The sequence below is a fragment of the Scyliorhinus torazame genome, chromosome 5 (assembly GCF_047496885.1).
Source record: "Scyliorhinus torazame isolate Kashiwa2021f chromosome 5, sScyTor2.1, whole genome shotgun sequence".
NCBI classification, from domain to species: Eukaryota; Metazoa; Chordata; class Chondrichthyes; order Carcharhiniformes; family Scyliorhinidae; genus Scyliorhinus; species Scyliorhinus torazame.
This window is the reverse complement of record NC_092711.1, coordinates 170,994,518-171,009,769: the sequence shown is the minus strand read 5'-3', so window position 1 is coordinate 171,009,769 and position 15,252 is coordinate 170,994,518. Positions and strand designations below refer to the sequence as shown.

Here is a 15,252-nt window from a genome sequence, read left to right as displayed (position 1 = left end):
GCGCAGGCCCGGCGGGCGCAGACGAGAGCCCCGCCCCCATTCGTTGTTTCCCCTACCTCCTGCACATCAGCAGATAAGGTTTCCAGGCAACCGTCTGACGCTTCCGGCCAGAGCGAGAAGCCGCTCGGTAATCTCCATCTCCACCTGCGCATGTCCAAGGGAGACAGGGAACTGCGCATTGCAGAGGAGAGCCCACCCTCTGACCTTCCTGCTCAGGTGTTCGCCAATGAGGAACTGGGAGGACCGGAAGGACTCTGGTCCTTCAGCTAATCAGAGCGCGGATTTTGTGTGAATGACCATGGAGCTTCATACAGACTGAAACTTCCTCCTGTCTCCAACATCTGTCAGTAAAACACTTTCTTTTCTCCCCTCTTTCCATTTCTTTTCTCATTCTCACCTTCAATTGGTCACTTGCAGCAACTGAAGGGAAAGGAAGTGAATCCAGGGAGGGTGCAGACTCTGCAAAGCTTGGCCCAGGTCTCTCTCTCTCTCCTTCTCTCTTAAAGGCATTGACATCCTTTGCTCCCTCAGCTTGACACATTTATTTGTCTGACTAAAAGGACAGTCTCTTTCCTCATGTTCACAATTAAAGGGCTGGTTTCCCCAGAGATGGCTGACTATTAAGGGAACAGTAAATTAATATCAGACATAGTGTTGGTAAATGGTACAGATTAGATATATTATCTATGGTTCTGTAAAGTACATTTATTATTTCTAGTTTTGTAACATTGCACTGTAGCTACATTATATATTTCCAGTCATCTCTTCCCTCAGAGGGTTGTTAATCTCTGGAATTATTTTCCCACAGGAACCAATGGAGTCTGGGGGTCATTGAATATATTCAAGGATGAATTAGACAGAATTATTTTTTTTGAATTTAAAGTGCCCAGTCTTTTTTGTCAATTGAGGGCCTCAGTTCCGGTCACCTGCTCGCCTGTGCGGTGGATAGAGCAGTTTCTTCAGCGGGGGGGGGGGGGGGGGGGGGGGGGATTGTGGGAGCTGCGGCCATTACTTTTTCGGAGCCCAGTCTTCAACCTCCTGGGACTGGGCTGAAAAGTGAGGGGGTGGACATTGACCCCAACATGACACAAAGTGCATGTGGCTAGAAATTGGATTTGATTGTGACTCCTCCCTCCCTCCCCCCCCACCCCGCCCATCCTCCAAACATCTTTTTTTAAATTTAAAGTACCCAATTCATGTTTTTCCCAATTAAGGGGCAATTTAGTATGGCCAATCCACTTACCCTGCACATCTTTGGGTTGTGGGGATGAGACCCACGCAGGCACGGGGATTTTGTGCAAACTCCACACGGATCGAACCTGTGTCCTCGGCGCAGTGAAACTAGATAGATTTCTGATTGATGAGGGAGTTGAGGGTCACGGGGAACAGGTAGGAAAATGGACTGAAAGTTAAGGTGAGGAGTAAATTCTTCACTTGAGGATGTGGTGAAGCTTTGGAATTCTCTACTCCAGAGGACTGTGGAGCCTCAGTCATCAAGTATTTTCCAGATTGAGATTGATAGGTTTTGAGATGTTGATGTCACCAAGGGATATGGGGGATAGTGTGGGGAAAAGGTGCTGAGGTATATCGGCCATTGGGCTCATTATAGGGTTGAGCAAGTTCAGTGGGCCATATGGCTGACTGCAGCTCCTATTTGTTATGGTCACTGTGTCCAGGACAGGAAACCGTGACCATGAGTCTGTCAATCAGCCTGACTCAGCACCTTCAGGAGAATTGGGAGGATAAATATTAGATACAGCCGAGTGAGAATGGAGGGAGAGTGCGTGGGATGGAGATTTACAGCTTTTGAGTGGAAAGAACGTTCCATAGGAACCAGAATTGTCTGTTCTGAGCTTCTATCCTGTACTGACAGTGATAACCTTTGTAAACTCCTTTTACAGTATATTAGAAGAGGAGGAATTACAGACAGAAATCTCAAACATCACATCTTGATCTGACAGTCACTTGATCCCTTGGAGAACACACACCCGAGTGAAAGTGTTCCAGAGCACTGACTGTGAAAAGAGCTTTAATCAGTCACACAGCCTGAAAAAACATCGCAGCATTCACAGTGGGGAGAGACCGTACATGTGTTCTCTGTGTGAGTAAGGCTTCAATTGTCTCACCTGGAGAGACACAAGGAGACCCAAAACATGGAGAAACAGTGGAAATGCCAGGACTGTGGGAAGGGATTCAAAGCCTCATCTGCACTGGAAGCTCATCGGCACATTCACTCTGAGGAGAGGCCATTCAGCTGCTCTCAGTGTGGGAAAGGATTCAGTCTGTCATTCACCCTGCAAACACACCAGAGGGTTCACACTGGGGAGAGGCCATTGAACTGCTCTCGGTGTGGGAAGGGTTCAGACATTTATCCACCCTGCAGAGATATCAGCGAGTTCACACTGGGGAGAAACCATTCACCTGCTCTAAATGTGGGAAGGGATTCACTCAATTATCTAGCCTGCAGAGGCACAAGTGGGTTCACAATGGGGAGAGGCCGTTCATCTGCTCTGTGTGGGAAGGCATTCTGTGAATCATCCACACTGCGGAGACACCAGCGAGTCCACACCGGGGAGAAGCCATTCAGCTGCTCCGTGTGTGGGAAGGAATTCAATCAATTATCGAGCTTGACGTCCCACCGGCGAGTTCACACTGGGGAGAAACCGTTCTCCTGCTCTCAGTGTGGGAAGGAATTCTGTGTTTCCTCGTACCTGCTGAGACATCAATAAGTTCACAAGTGATTACAGGGATTGGATTCTGTGTTATTGGTTCTGCTCACAATTCCATTCAGGACTGCATTTTGTTCATTCTGGCACTTTGTGAAGTGGGAGGGTGTAGAAGCCAGGTATTTTGAATACAACTAGTATAGGTAAAAGATTGCTGTTTAAGCATAAATATTAAGCTCCAGTTTTAAATATCCATTTATACAGCATAATTCACTTTTACTGAGGTCCTTTGTTCTGGCAAATGCATATTTTCAAAGTCAGTGTGACATTCCAATTTGACACTGCTTGTGCTAATTGTCAAGGACAAGGACTGAATACCATAGCAACATGAAGGCACCATTGTTCACAATGCAGATAACAGCTAAGCTACCTTAAAACCAGTCTATTGCTGGTAAAGATTAGCAGAATATCACATTCCATAACATGAAGACATGAAACAATTAAAAGCTGATGTTGCACATTGAAGATGGACGGCTTGCCATCAAATCAAATGTGTTTGAGTCTAACCCAAACCAATTAGGATTATATTGGGGTGTGATTAGATGACTTAAGACAGATATGAAAGTGTATAACGGAAAAGTTTCCGCCCGCCATTTTAGTGTTGTCTGTCCTTAATTGCTGTCTTTAATTCTCTTAGTCTGTCTGTTAATGTGAGATGTCTTTTGGGGGTACTGTCTTTGTGTTAGTCTGTGTCAGTGATGTAGTGTACTTTTGTACTTTGAGTTTGAGTTTAGCTGAAGATTAGCTCTCTCTCTCTTCATGTTTCATTGCCAGACTTTGACCTTTTAAAAGTTACTTTCAAGCTGTCTGCCTAAGCAAAAAGATAATGCCTGTAATTCTCTGAAAGCTACGAATTGTCTACGAATTGCCTTTTAAATGACTTTCAAATTTTAATCAAGCAACTACAAATAAAACAATTCTTTTTGGCACCTGAGAAGTTTTAACTGAAGTTTCTGCTGAGTCCCAGTATTCGCAAAGTGCTACTGGTAACTGAATAGCAGAAATGATATAAATTCCTTCAACTTTACACAGTCGAATAATACTAGGAATCCAACAACTTGGCATAGTCCAGAAATATTACAAATCTTACAACTTGTCGTATTGCGCCAGGACTTTGATTCATCAACTAAGCTTCCCCCAAACTTGGCGTAGTTCGGCAGGTTAAGATCCCTTCAAATTAAAGATTTCAACAATTGGCGAGCCAGCCAAGGTTAACATCCTATAAATTACAGATTCCAACAGAGGGTTGGAGGGTTTCTTTCTGCTGGACTGGCCGGTCTCACGACTTTTCCTCCAGTCGACTCCAGTAACAAGAAACATTAAAGATTCCATTAGGTCAAAGGAAGAGGCTCATTGATAGATTACAGATTTATTGCTTCACTGATTTATTGGTAACCTTTAAGAATTGATGCAGTATAATTCTGAAATTCAGTACACAGACAGAAAATGGAAAATCCACAAGGCAAAGTCATTGTTTCAGATAAAATATGAGAATTGCTGTACAACAATTTAATCTGTGTCCGAATCTAACACTGCTTCACAAAAAATTGCATAAAAGCCCTCGTAACGAATAAACCATTGTTCTAAAATACATCTAGTAACAAAAAAGTATTGCAGCCTTAGCAACAGAAACATTTACAAATATCGCAAAACCTTAGCAACAAGCAAGGTTAATGCAGAACACCATATCTTCATAGGATTGGTACACATGGCGGGAGCATGTAGACATTTAATTAATTTGATAGACATTAATGAATCTTAAGTAATGACCAATGCCTGGATAACAAATCATGCTCCAAGTGACAGAGAGTTATTTGAATAAATCAGGAAGCCTCAGCTGAGAATTTGAAACCAATAAGGGGTTCGACCATTGATAAGAATTTCTTAAGAATAAGTTTTCATAATTAAAGTTTGTTCTGTATTCATGCTTCAAGAAATTCTGAACCATCTATTGATTTCCTAATATTTTCTTATGTTTTTGTTTAATTCTCTTTATGATTTGATGTTTTATTTGTTCTAAGTTTTGATTCATTTTTATGTAAGAGAATCAAGGTGGATATTTAGCAATAAAATTGTATTTTTGGACACCTCCAATCAACCTGATCTTGGGCTGTTATTTGAAGATAAAATAAGAGATCTTTTCACTCAAAGTTGCCAAACTAAGTATAACTCTGAGGATTAGAAACATGTCTTAGAATTCAGCAAAGGAGGATCAAGGAACTCAAAGAGAAAATTGAATATGAGAGCAAACTGGCTAGAAACATTAAAAAAACGACAGGAAAAGCTCCTGTAAGAATGTGAAGAAGAAAAGATTAGCAAGGACCAATGTGGGTCCATTCCAGGCAGAAATAGGATAGTTTACAATGGGGTACAATGAAATGGCAGAGAAACTAAACAATGTGTGTCTGTCTTCATGGAGGACATGAAATTGGCCCAAAGACACGAGAGAACCAATGGACTAGTGAGCACGAGGAACTGAAGGAGATTTGTATTAGTTAAAAAATAGTACTGGAGAAATTAATGTGGTTGAAAGTTAATAAATCCCCAGAAGCTGATGCTCTACATCTCAGAGTGTTGAAAGAGGTGGCTGTAAAGATAGTGGATACATTGGTGATCATCTTTCAAAATTCTATAGATTCTGGAATGGTTCCTGCAGATTGGAAGGTGGTAAATGTAACCCCACTATTTAAGGAGGGAGAGAGAAAACGGGGAACCACAGACCCATTGGCCTGGCATCAGTAGGAGGGAAAATGCTATAATTTATTATAAAGGATGTGATAACATACGAATTAGGAGCAGGAGCAGGCCACTCGGCCCCTCGAACCTGCTCCACCATTCATTACATCCTGGCTGATCTGATTGTAACCTCAATTCCACATTCCCGCCGACCCCCCGATAACCTTGTTTAACCAGAATCTATCCAGTTCCGCTTTAAAAATATTCAAAGACCCTGCTTCCACTGCCCTTTGAGGAAGAGAGTTCCAAAGACTCACGATCCTCTGAGAGAAAAAAGTTCTCCTCCGCCTTAAATGGGCAAGTTATTACTTTAAAGTGACTCCAATTTCTAGATACTCCCACAAGAGGAAACATCCTTTCCACATCCACCCTGTCAAGGCCCCTCAGGATCTTATACACTTTAATCAATTCACCTAAACTCCATCGAACACAAGCCCAGCCTGTCCAATCATTCCTCATAAGACCAGCTTCCAATTCCAGGTATGAGTCCAGTAAACCTTCTCTGAACTGCTTCCAACACATTTACATCATTCCTTAAATGAGAGCAATACTGTACACAGTGCTCCAGATGTGGTCTCGCCAATGTCCTGTATAACTGAAGCATAATCTCCCTACTTTTGTATTCAATTCCCCTCACAATAAACAATAACATTCTATTAGCTTTCCTAATTTAAGGGCTATGGAGAGAGAGCAGGTAAATGGAGTTGAAATCAGCCATGATTGAATGGTGGAGTGGACTCGATGGGCCGAATGGCCTTACTTCCGCTCCTATGTCTTATGGTCTTATTACTTGCTGTACCTGTATACTCGCCTTTTGAAATTCATGCACTTGGACACCCAGATCCCTCTGAGTCTCAGAGCTCTGCAATCTCTCACCATTTAGATAATAATCTTTTTTATTCTTCTGGCCAACATGGACAATTTCACGTTTTCCCATGATATTCTCCATTTGGCAGATTTTTTCCCAGTCACTTAACTGATCTATATCACTTCGTAACCTCCTTACGTCCTCTTCACAATTTACTTTACTACCTATCTTTATATCATCGGCGCAGGAGTTGGCCATTCAGCCCGTCGAGCCTGCTCCACCATTCAGTACGATCATGGCTGATCATCCACTTCAATGCCTTTTCCCCCACACTATCCCCATATCCCTTTATGTTATTGGGATTTAGAAATCTGTCAGTTGGGTGGTACAGTGGCTAGCACTGCTGCCTCACGGTACCAAGAACCTGGGTTCGATCCTGGCCCCGGGTCACTGTCCATGTGGAGTTTGCACATTCTCCTCGTGTCTTGTGGGTCTCAGACCCACAACCTAAAACGACGTGCAGCTGAGGTGAATTGGCCTCACTGCACTGCCCCTTAATTGGAAAAGAATAATTGGGTACTCTTAAATTTATTAAATTTAAAAAAAGAAATCTGTCAGTCTCTGCTTTAAACACACTCAGTGACTGAGCTCCCACAGCCTTCTGGGGTCGAGAATTCCAAAGATTCACAACCCGAGGAGTAAAGAAATGTCTCCTCCGAGACCCGTCCTAAGTGGCTTCTCCCTTAGTTTGAAATTGTGTCCCCTGGTTCCAGACTCTCCAACCAGGGGAAATATCTCACCTGCACCCACCCTGTCTATTCCTTTATGGATGTTGTAAGTTTCAATGAAATCCCCTCTCATTCCTTGAAACTCTAGAGAAAAGAGGCCTAGTTTCCCCCAATCTCTCTTCATAGGACAGTCCTGCCAAACCCGGAACAAGTCTGGTGAGACTTTGTTGCTGTTCCTCTGTGGCAATACATTTCCTCAGGTAAGGGGAGTAAAACTGCACACATTACTCCAGCTGTGGTCTAAGCATTTCGTAATGATCGATGTCAAGGCCACCGGACGGTATTCATTGAGGCACATTGCCTGGTTCTTCTTTGGCCCTGGTACGATGGTGGTCTTCTTGAAGCAGGTAGGAACCTCAGAATGGAGTAGGGAGAGGTTGAGGATGTCCGCGAACACACCCGCCAGTTGGTCTGCGGAGGATCGGAGTGCACGACCAGGGATCCCGTCAGGACCTGTCGTTTTCCGAGGGTTCACTTTCAAGAAGGCCAATCTGACTTTGGACGCTGTGATGATAGGTATGGGTGTGTCGAAGGCTGCTGGGGCAGATGACAACGGTTTGTTGGTTTCCTGCTCGAAATAAGCATAGAATAAATTGAGTTCATCAGGAAGGGGTGCGCTGTTACCAAAGATTCTACTCGGCTTTGATGTTTTAGTCCATTGTGTTGTTTAAACCTTGCCACAATCGATGAGAGTCCATGATTCTAGCTTAGTCGGGTATTGTCTCTTGGCATTCCTGTTGGCTTTGCAGAGGTCGTACCTAGATGTTTTGGTATAGGTCAGGATCGCCTCTCTTGAACGCCTCAGACGTGCCCTTCCACAGGGAGTGAATCTCCCGATTAAACAATGGTTTCTGGTTGGGTAACGTACGTACTACCTTCTTTGACACACAATCTTCTACACACTTGCTGATGAAGTCTGTGGTGGTGCTGGCATACCCGTTTAGGTTAGCTGCTGTGTTCTTGAATATGGACCAGTCACTGACTCCAAACAAGTTGCGTCGGAGCTCTTCTGTTGCCTCAGACCAGCATTTGCACAACCTTCTTAACCGGATTCTCTCGCTTAGGTTTCTGCTTGTATGCCGGGAGAAGGAGCACCATCTTGTGGTCCGATTTTCCGAAGTGCTGTTGGGGGATGGAGCATCAGGCGCCCTTGATGTTTGTGTGGCAGTGGTCAAAGATGTTGGGGCCCCTGTTGGGACAGTAGATGTGTTGGTGGAATTTTGGCAGTACACTCGAGGTTGGCCTGGTTGAAGTCCCCGGCCACGATGAACAAGGTCTCCGGGTATTCTGCTTCATTGTTATTTATAGCGGTTACAATTCATCAAGCGCCTTCTTCACTTCCGCCTGGGGTGGGATGTAGACCGCCGTGATGATGGCAGAAGTGAACTCCGTGGAAGGTAGTATGGACGGTACTTCACAGTCGGGTATTCCAGGCCCGGGGAGCAGCAGTTCGCCAGGGTCGCCACGTCCAAGCACAAGGAGGAGTAGGTGAGAAGAAAAATCCCTCCACCCACTCCATGTTCAGTCCTGGATGTGATGAACAGCAGGAATAACAGCAGAATCCAACCCGTCATCACTTGTGAACCCTTTGGTGTCTCAGCATGTTGGATGACTGAGTGAATCCCTCCCCACAGTGAGAGCAGGTGAATGGCTTCTTTCCAGTGTGAACTCGCTGGTGTGTCAACAGGGCAGATGAATCACGGAATCTCCTCCCACAATCAGAGCAGGTGAATCAAGTGTAAACTCGCTGGTGTCTCCGCAATGTGGATGATGTTTGAAACCTCTTTGTGCAGTGAGAGCAGCTGAACGGTCTCTCCTCAGTGTGAATGCGCTGGTATTCCATCAGTACCTGAGAGCTTTTAAACCCACTCCCACAGTCGGAGCATTTATAGGGTCTCTCGTTGCTGTGAGTGACATTGTGGCTCAGCAAGTGATGACCGAGTGAATCTTTTCCCAGTCGGAGAGGTGAACGGGCTCTCCCCGGTGTGACCTCGCTCGTGTTTCATCAGGTTGGATGAGGATCTAAACCTCTTTGTGCAATGAGAGCAGCTGAACGGTCTCTCCTCAGAGTGAACGCGCTGGTGGCACATCAGTAGCCAAGAGCTTTTGAAACCCTTCCTGCAGTCAGAGCATTTAAAGGGCCTGCTCTTGGCATGAGTGACATTGTGTTTCAGCAGGTTGGATAACTGAGCAAATCCCTTATCACACACAGTGCAGATGAACGGCTTCTCCCCGGTGTGAAGTCGCAGGTGTCTCTGCAGGTGGTGTAACTGAGTGAATCGCTTATCACACACAGTGCAGATGAATGGCCTCTCCCCGGTGTGAACTCTCTGGTGTCTCTGCAGGTTGCCAATGTCAGTGAATCCCTGTTCACACTGAGAGCAGGTGAATGGCCTCTCTCCAGTGTGAACTCGTTCGTGTCTCCGCAGGTTGCCAATGTCAGTGAATCCCTTTTCACACTGAGAGCAGGTGAAAGGCCTCTCCCCAGTGTGAACTCGTTCATGTTTCCGCAGGTTGCCAATGTCAGTGAATCCCTTTTCACACTGAGAGCAGGTGAAAGGCCTCTCCCCAGTGTGAACTCGTTCGTGTTTCCGCAGGCTGCCAATGTCAGTGAATCCCTTTTCACACTGAGAGCAGGTGAATGGCCTCTCTCCAGTGTGAACTCGCTGGTGGCTCTTCAGATTAGATAACTGAGTGAATCCCTTCCCACAGTCAGAGCAGGTGAACGGCCTCTCACCAGTGTGAACTCGCTGGTGGCTCTGCAGGCTGGATAACTGAGTGAATCCCTTTCCACAGTCAGAGCAGATGAATGGCTTCTCCCCAGTGTGAACTCGTTCGTGTCTCCGCAGGTTGCCAATGTCAGTGAATCCCTTTTCACACTGAGAGCAGGTAAAAGGCCTCTCTCCAGTGTGGCTGCATTGATGCCTTGCCAGCTTGCACGGGGCTGTGAATCCCATCCCACACACAGAACAGGTGAACGGCCTCTCTCCAGTGTGACTGCGTTGATGCCTTTCCAGCCCGTATGGAGCTTTGAATCCCTTCCCACAATCCTCACATTTCCATGGTTTCTCCATGGTCTGGGGGATCTTGCGTCTCACCACGTTGGACGATCAGTTGAAGCCTCGTCCACACACAGAACACCTATACAGTCTCTCCCTGCTGTGAATGGTGTAGTATTTTTTCAGGCTGTGTCACTGGTTAAAGCTCTTTCCACAGTCAGTGCTCTGTAACAGTCTCACACGGGTGTGTGTGTGTGTGTGACTCAAGAGATTTTCCAGACACACTGATGTTTAAAATCTCTTGAAGCAGACAGAACAGACAAACATTTCTCCTTCTAGATTCAAAGGCCGATGATCCCAAGAATTGAGTGACTCAGTCAGTTTTTGACGTGATATTTAGTTTGAGATATCGGTCTCAAACTCCTCTCGTTCGAACTTCCTGCAAAGAGATTTTACAATGGTAATCAGTGTCAGTACAGGATAGAAACTCAGAACAGACAATTCTAGTTTCTATTGAACATTCTTTCCTCTCTCTTTCCCTGAAATGCTCTAAATCTCAATTGCACACACTCTCTCTCCATTTTCACTCTGCTGTATCTAATATTCACCCTCCCAATTCTCCTGAAGGTGCTGATTCAGGCTGATTGACAGATCCAAGCTCACTGCTTCCTGTCCTGGACACAGAGACCTGAAAATCTTCATGCAGGCTGCCAGACAGATATATGTCTATATTACTGGATGAAAAATGAGTGTAATATACAGACTGTATTCACTTACTTTCCCTCCCAATTTTCCTGAAGGTGCCGATCAACAAATCTAAACTCACTAAAACCTGTACAAGAGTAGAGAATCTCCATATAAGTACATTTACTGATTAGAGATAGGGAGATTCTGAGGAAGAATTTTATTTAGTCATGGAGTGGTCATGACAGGGAACTCACTGCCCACAAGGGTTGTGGAAGTCCAGATGATCAATAATTTAAAATAAAATAGGATGGTTACTTGAAGAAAATAAGCTTTCAGGTGAACAGGGATATCGAGGGGGAATGGGACTGACTGGATTACTGTACAGAGAGTCAGCATTGACTTGAGTTACCAAATGGATTCTGTCAGTGCTGCAATGACTGTATGACTGGAAATATATAATGTAGGTACAGTACTATTTACAAAACTAGAAATAATAATACATGTATTTTATTGCAGAACCATCAATAATATCGACAATACATACCATATAACAACACGAGACATATCTCTGTCCATTATTAAATTAAAAAAAAATAATTTACGGGATATGGACAATGCTGGTTAGGCCGGCATTTATTACCCATCCCCAGTTGCCCTTCCGAAGTAGTGGTGAGCTGCCTTCTTGAACTGCTGCAGTCCTTGAGGTGTAGGTACATCTACTGTGCTGTTTGTTTTAAATTTGTTTTTTATAAATTTAAAGTACCCAATTAATTTTTTTACAATTAAGGGGCAATTTTGCGTGGCCAATCCACCTACACTGCACATCTTTGGGTTGTGGGGGCGAAACCCACGTAAACAAGGGGAGAGTGTGCAAACTACACACGGACAGTGACCCAGAGCCGGGATTGAACCTGGGACCTCGGCGCCTTGAGGCAGCAGCACTAACCACTGCTCCACCATGCTACCCTACATCCCCTGTGCTGTTAGGGAGGGAATTCCAGGATGTTGCCCCAGGGACAGTGAAGGAACGGCAATATATTTCCAAGTCAGGGTGGTGTGTAACTTGGAAACGAACCTCCAGATGGTGAGGTTCCCAGGTATCTGCTGCTCTTGTCCTTCTAGATTGTAGTGGTCGTGGGTTTGGAAGGTGCTGTCTGAGGAACCTTTATGAGTTACTGCAATGTATCTTGCAGATGGTATACACAGCTGCTACTGTTTGTCAGTGGTGGAAGGTTTTAATGTTTGTGGAAGGTGACACAATCAATCAGGCTGCTTTGTCCTGGATAGTGTCGAGCTTTTTCAATGTTGTTGGAGCTGCACTCATCCAGCAAAGTGGAGTGTATTCCATTACACTCCTGACTTGTGCTTGTAGATGTCTGGTGGGCAGGCTTTGGGGCATCAGATGGTGTGTTACTCACTGTAGGATTCCCAGCCTTTGACCTGCCCTGGGAGCTACAGTATTAATATGGCTAGTCCAGTTCAGTTTCTGATCAATGGTAACCTCCAGGATGTTGGTTGTGTGGGTTTCAGCGATGGGAATGCCACTGAATGTCAAGGGGTGGTGGGTAGATCCTCCCTTGCAGCAGATGGTCATTGCCTGGCACTTGTGTAGCACGAATGTAACTTGCCACTTATTAGGCCAAGCCTGGATATTGTCCAGGTCTTACTGAACTTGGACATGGACTGCTTCATTATCTGAGGAGTTGAGAATGGTGCTGAATATTGTGCAGTCATCCACAAACATCACCACTTCTCACCTTATGATGGAAGGAAGATCATTGATGAAGCAGCTGAAGATGTTTGGGCTGAGGAACTCCTGCAGTGATGTCTTGGAGCTGAGATGATTTACCTCCAATCACCACAACCATCTTCCTTTGTGCCAGGTATGACTCCAACTAGTGGAGAGTTATCCCCCGATTCCCATTGGCTCCAGTTTAGTGAGGGCTCCTTGATGCCATACTCGGTCAAATGCTGTCTTGATGTCAAGGGCAGTTACTCTCACCTCACTTCTGGCATTCAGCTCTTTCGTCCAAGTTTCAACTAAGGCTGTAATGAGGTCAGGAGCTGAGTGACCCTGGGGGAACCCAAACTGAGCGTCCAGGAGCAGGTTATTGTAGAATAAGTGCCGCTTAATAGCAACTTTGATGACTCCTTCCATCACTTTGCTGATGATGGACAGTGGACCCACAGAGAAGTAATTGGCTGAGTTGGATTTGCCCTGTTTACTGTCCCCTTAAATGTCAGTCATCTCCTGGGGAAACCAGCCCTTTAATTGTGAACATTAAGAAAGAGATCGTCCTTTTAGTCAGACAAATAAATGTGTCAAGTTGAGGGAGCAAAGGATGTCAGTGTTTTTAGGAGAGCGAGACCTGGGCCAAGCTTTGCAGAGTCTGCACCCTCCCTGGATTCACTTCCTTTCCCTTCAGTTGCTGCAAGTGACCAATTGAAGATGAGAATGAGAAAAGAAAGTGTTTTACTCACAGATGTTGGAGACAGGAGTCTGTGTGCAGCTCAAGCTCATTCAGGGTTGGAGGAACAACAGCTTTGCTCGGCAGAAACCTCCATGTCCAGCTTCCGCATTGAGACAATGGGGGAGCTCTGATTGGCGGAGAAACACAGTCCTTCCGGTCCTCCAATCTTCCATTGGGCGCAAGTCAGCGGTAAAGTCAGAGATATCGAGTTCACCCTGTACATGCGCAGATTCCCCTCGCTCTGAGACATGCGCAGTCCTGAGTTGGGGGGAGGGGCTGCACGCTCTTGTCTCAGCTGTCAGCCGGTTGCCTGGAAACCGTCTTGACGATGTGCTGGGGGAGGGAGAACAAAGGGTGGGGGCGGGGCCGTGTTCTCGCGCCGGGCGGGTGCGCTCAAATGCAGTGACGTCACTGCGGAATGGTTTTATTCCTATTAGCTGATTTAGAGGACGAGCTCCTTTGTGATGTCACACTGTGGAGGTTGGACAATGAGTTTCAGACTAAAACTTCCTCCTCTGGACAACATCTGGGAGGAAATCAATGTCTCCCCCTTTCATAAAGTCATGAGATACAGGAGCAGAATTAGACCATTTGGCCCATCGAGTCTGCTCTATCATTCTATCATGGCTGTTCTCATCCTGGCTTTAATTCCACCGTACTGCCAGTTCCCCATTACCCTTGAACCCATTACCAATTAAAAATCTGTCTTCTCTAAATCTGGATTTAGCCCTTTACATAAAGTGTGTGACATTCATGGAAGTTTGCCAACTGGAGCGTTATTCTCAGTTAAATTCAACCCTCAGCTCGGTCGCTGCCTGTCATTGACATGAGCAATAGAGAGAAAGGTGCCCGAGGCTCAAATGGGAAGTCAAACCTTGTGACTCGAAACCAACACCTCAACATTTGTCAGTCATATCCATGTTATTTATACGGGGGCTTTTATTATTACATTTAGGCACTGGAGGCAAAGGGTGGGGGTTTTAAAGGGTAACTTTCACTTTCTAACTTTGTATTGTCTATAATGTCAGCCGTGGCTCAGTGGGCAGCTCTCTCACCTCGGAGTCAGAAGGTTGTAGGTTCAAGTCCCAATCCAGGGACCCGAGGACAAAAATCACATCCAACATTCCTCCTCGCAGCACTGAGGGAGTGCTGCACTGTCAGAACAGCCTTCTTTCAAATACATGAAATGAAATGAAAATCGCTTATTGTCACAAGTAGGCTTCAAATGAAGTTACTGTGAAAAGCCCCTAGTCGCCACATTCCGGTGCCTGTTCGGGGAGGCTGGTACGGGAATTGAACCGTGCTGTTGGCCTGCCTTGGTCTGCTTTCAAAGCCAGCGATTTAGCCCAGTGCTAAACCAGCCCCTAATAATAAGATTCAAATAAGATTCTAAACGAAGGCCCTGTCTGTCACTATCAGGTGGATGTTAAAGATCCCACAGCGGAGAGGGAGAGGCTGGTGGGAGAGATACTTAGGGTAGACAGGAAGTACGCGGAGGCCCCCGAGGGGGGGCCTGCTAAAGGAGCGCCGGAGATTACAGGCGGAGTTCGATTTGCTGACCACTGGGAAGGCGGAGGCACAGTTGAGGAAAGTAAAAGGGGCAGTTTACGAGTATTGGGAGAAAGCAAGTAGGATGCTGGCGCACCAACTTCGCAGGAGAGATGGGGCCAGGGAGATCGGGGGAGTGAGGGATAAGGAAGGTAATACGGTCTTGGGCCCAGAGAAGGTCAATGAAGTCTTTAAGGAGTTTTACTGTAAACTGTACGAGTCAGAACCCCCGAGGGGAGGGGAAGGGATGAAGCAATTTATGGATCGATTGAGGTTCCCAAGGGTGGACGAGGAGCGGGTGGAGGAACTGGGGGCCCTGATTGAGTTGGAGAAGATGGTTAAGCGCCTAGCAAGTATGCAGTCGGGCAAGGCCCCGGGTCCAGACGGCTTCCCTGTAGAATTTAATAAGAAATTCTCGGAGCTTCTGAGCCCACTCCTGCTAAGAACCTTTAACGAGGCAAAGGAGAAGAGGAACCCTCCCCCCGACGA

The 15,252-nt window shown here is 45.8% G+C and overlaps 1 protein-coding gene across 1 annotated transcript; it reads right to left on the bottom strand.

Annotated features, from left to right (window-relative positions):
* Positions 1-4,094: 4,094 nt before the first annotated feature.
* LOC140420629 (uncharacterized) lies at positions 4,095-13,312 on the bottom strand. Its single transcript, XM_072504624.1, has 2 exons — positions 13,226-13,312; positions 4,095-10,496 (listed from the first exon to the last, which is right to left on the bottom strand). The coding sequence occupies exon 2, from the start codon at positions 10,130-10,132 to the stop codon at positions 8,945-8,947; it is 1,188 nt and encodes a 395-aa protein (XP_072360725.1). The 5' UTR covers positions 10,133-10,496; positions 13,226-13,312; the 3' UTR covers positions 4,095-8,944.
* Between the last annotated feature and the right edge of the window lie 1,940 nt (positions 13,313-15,252).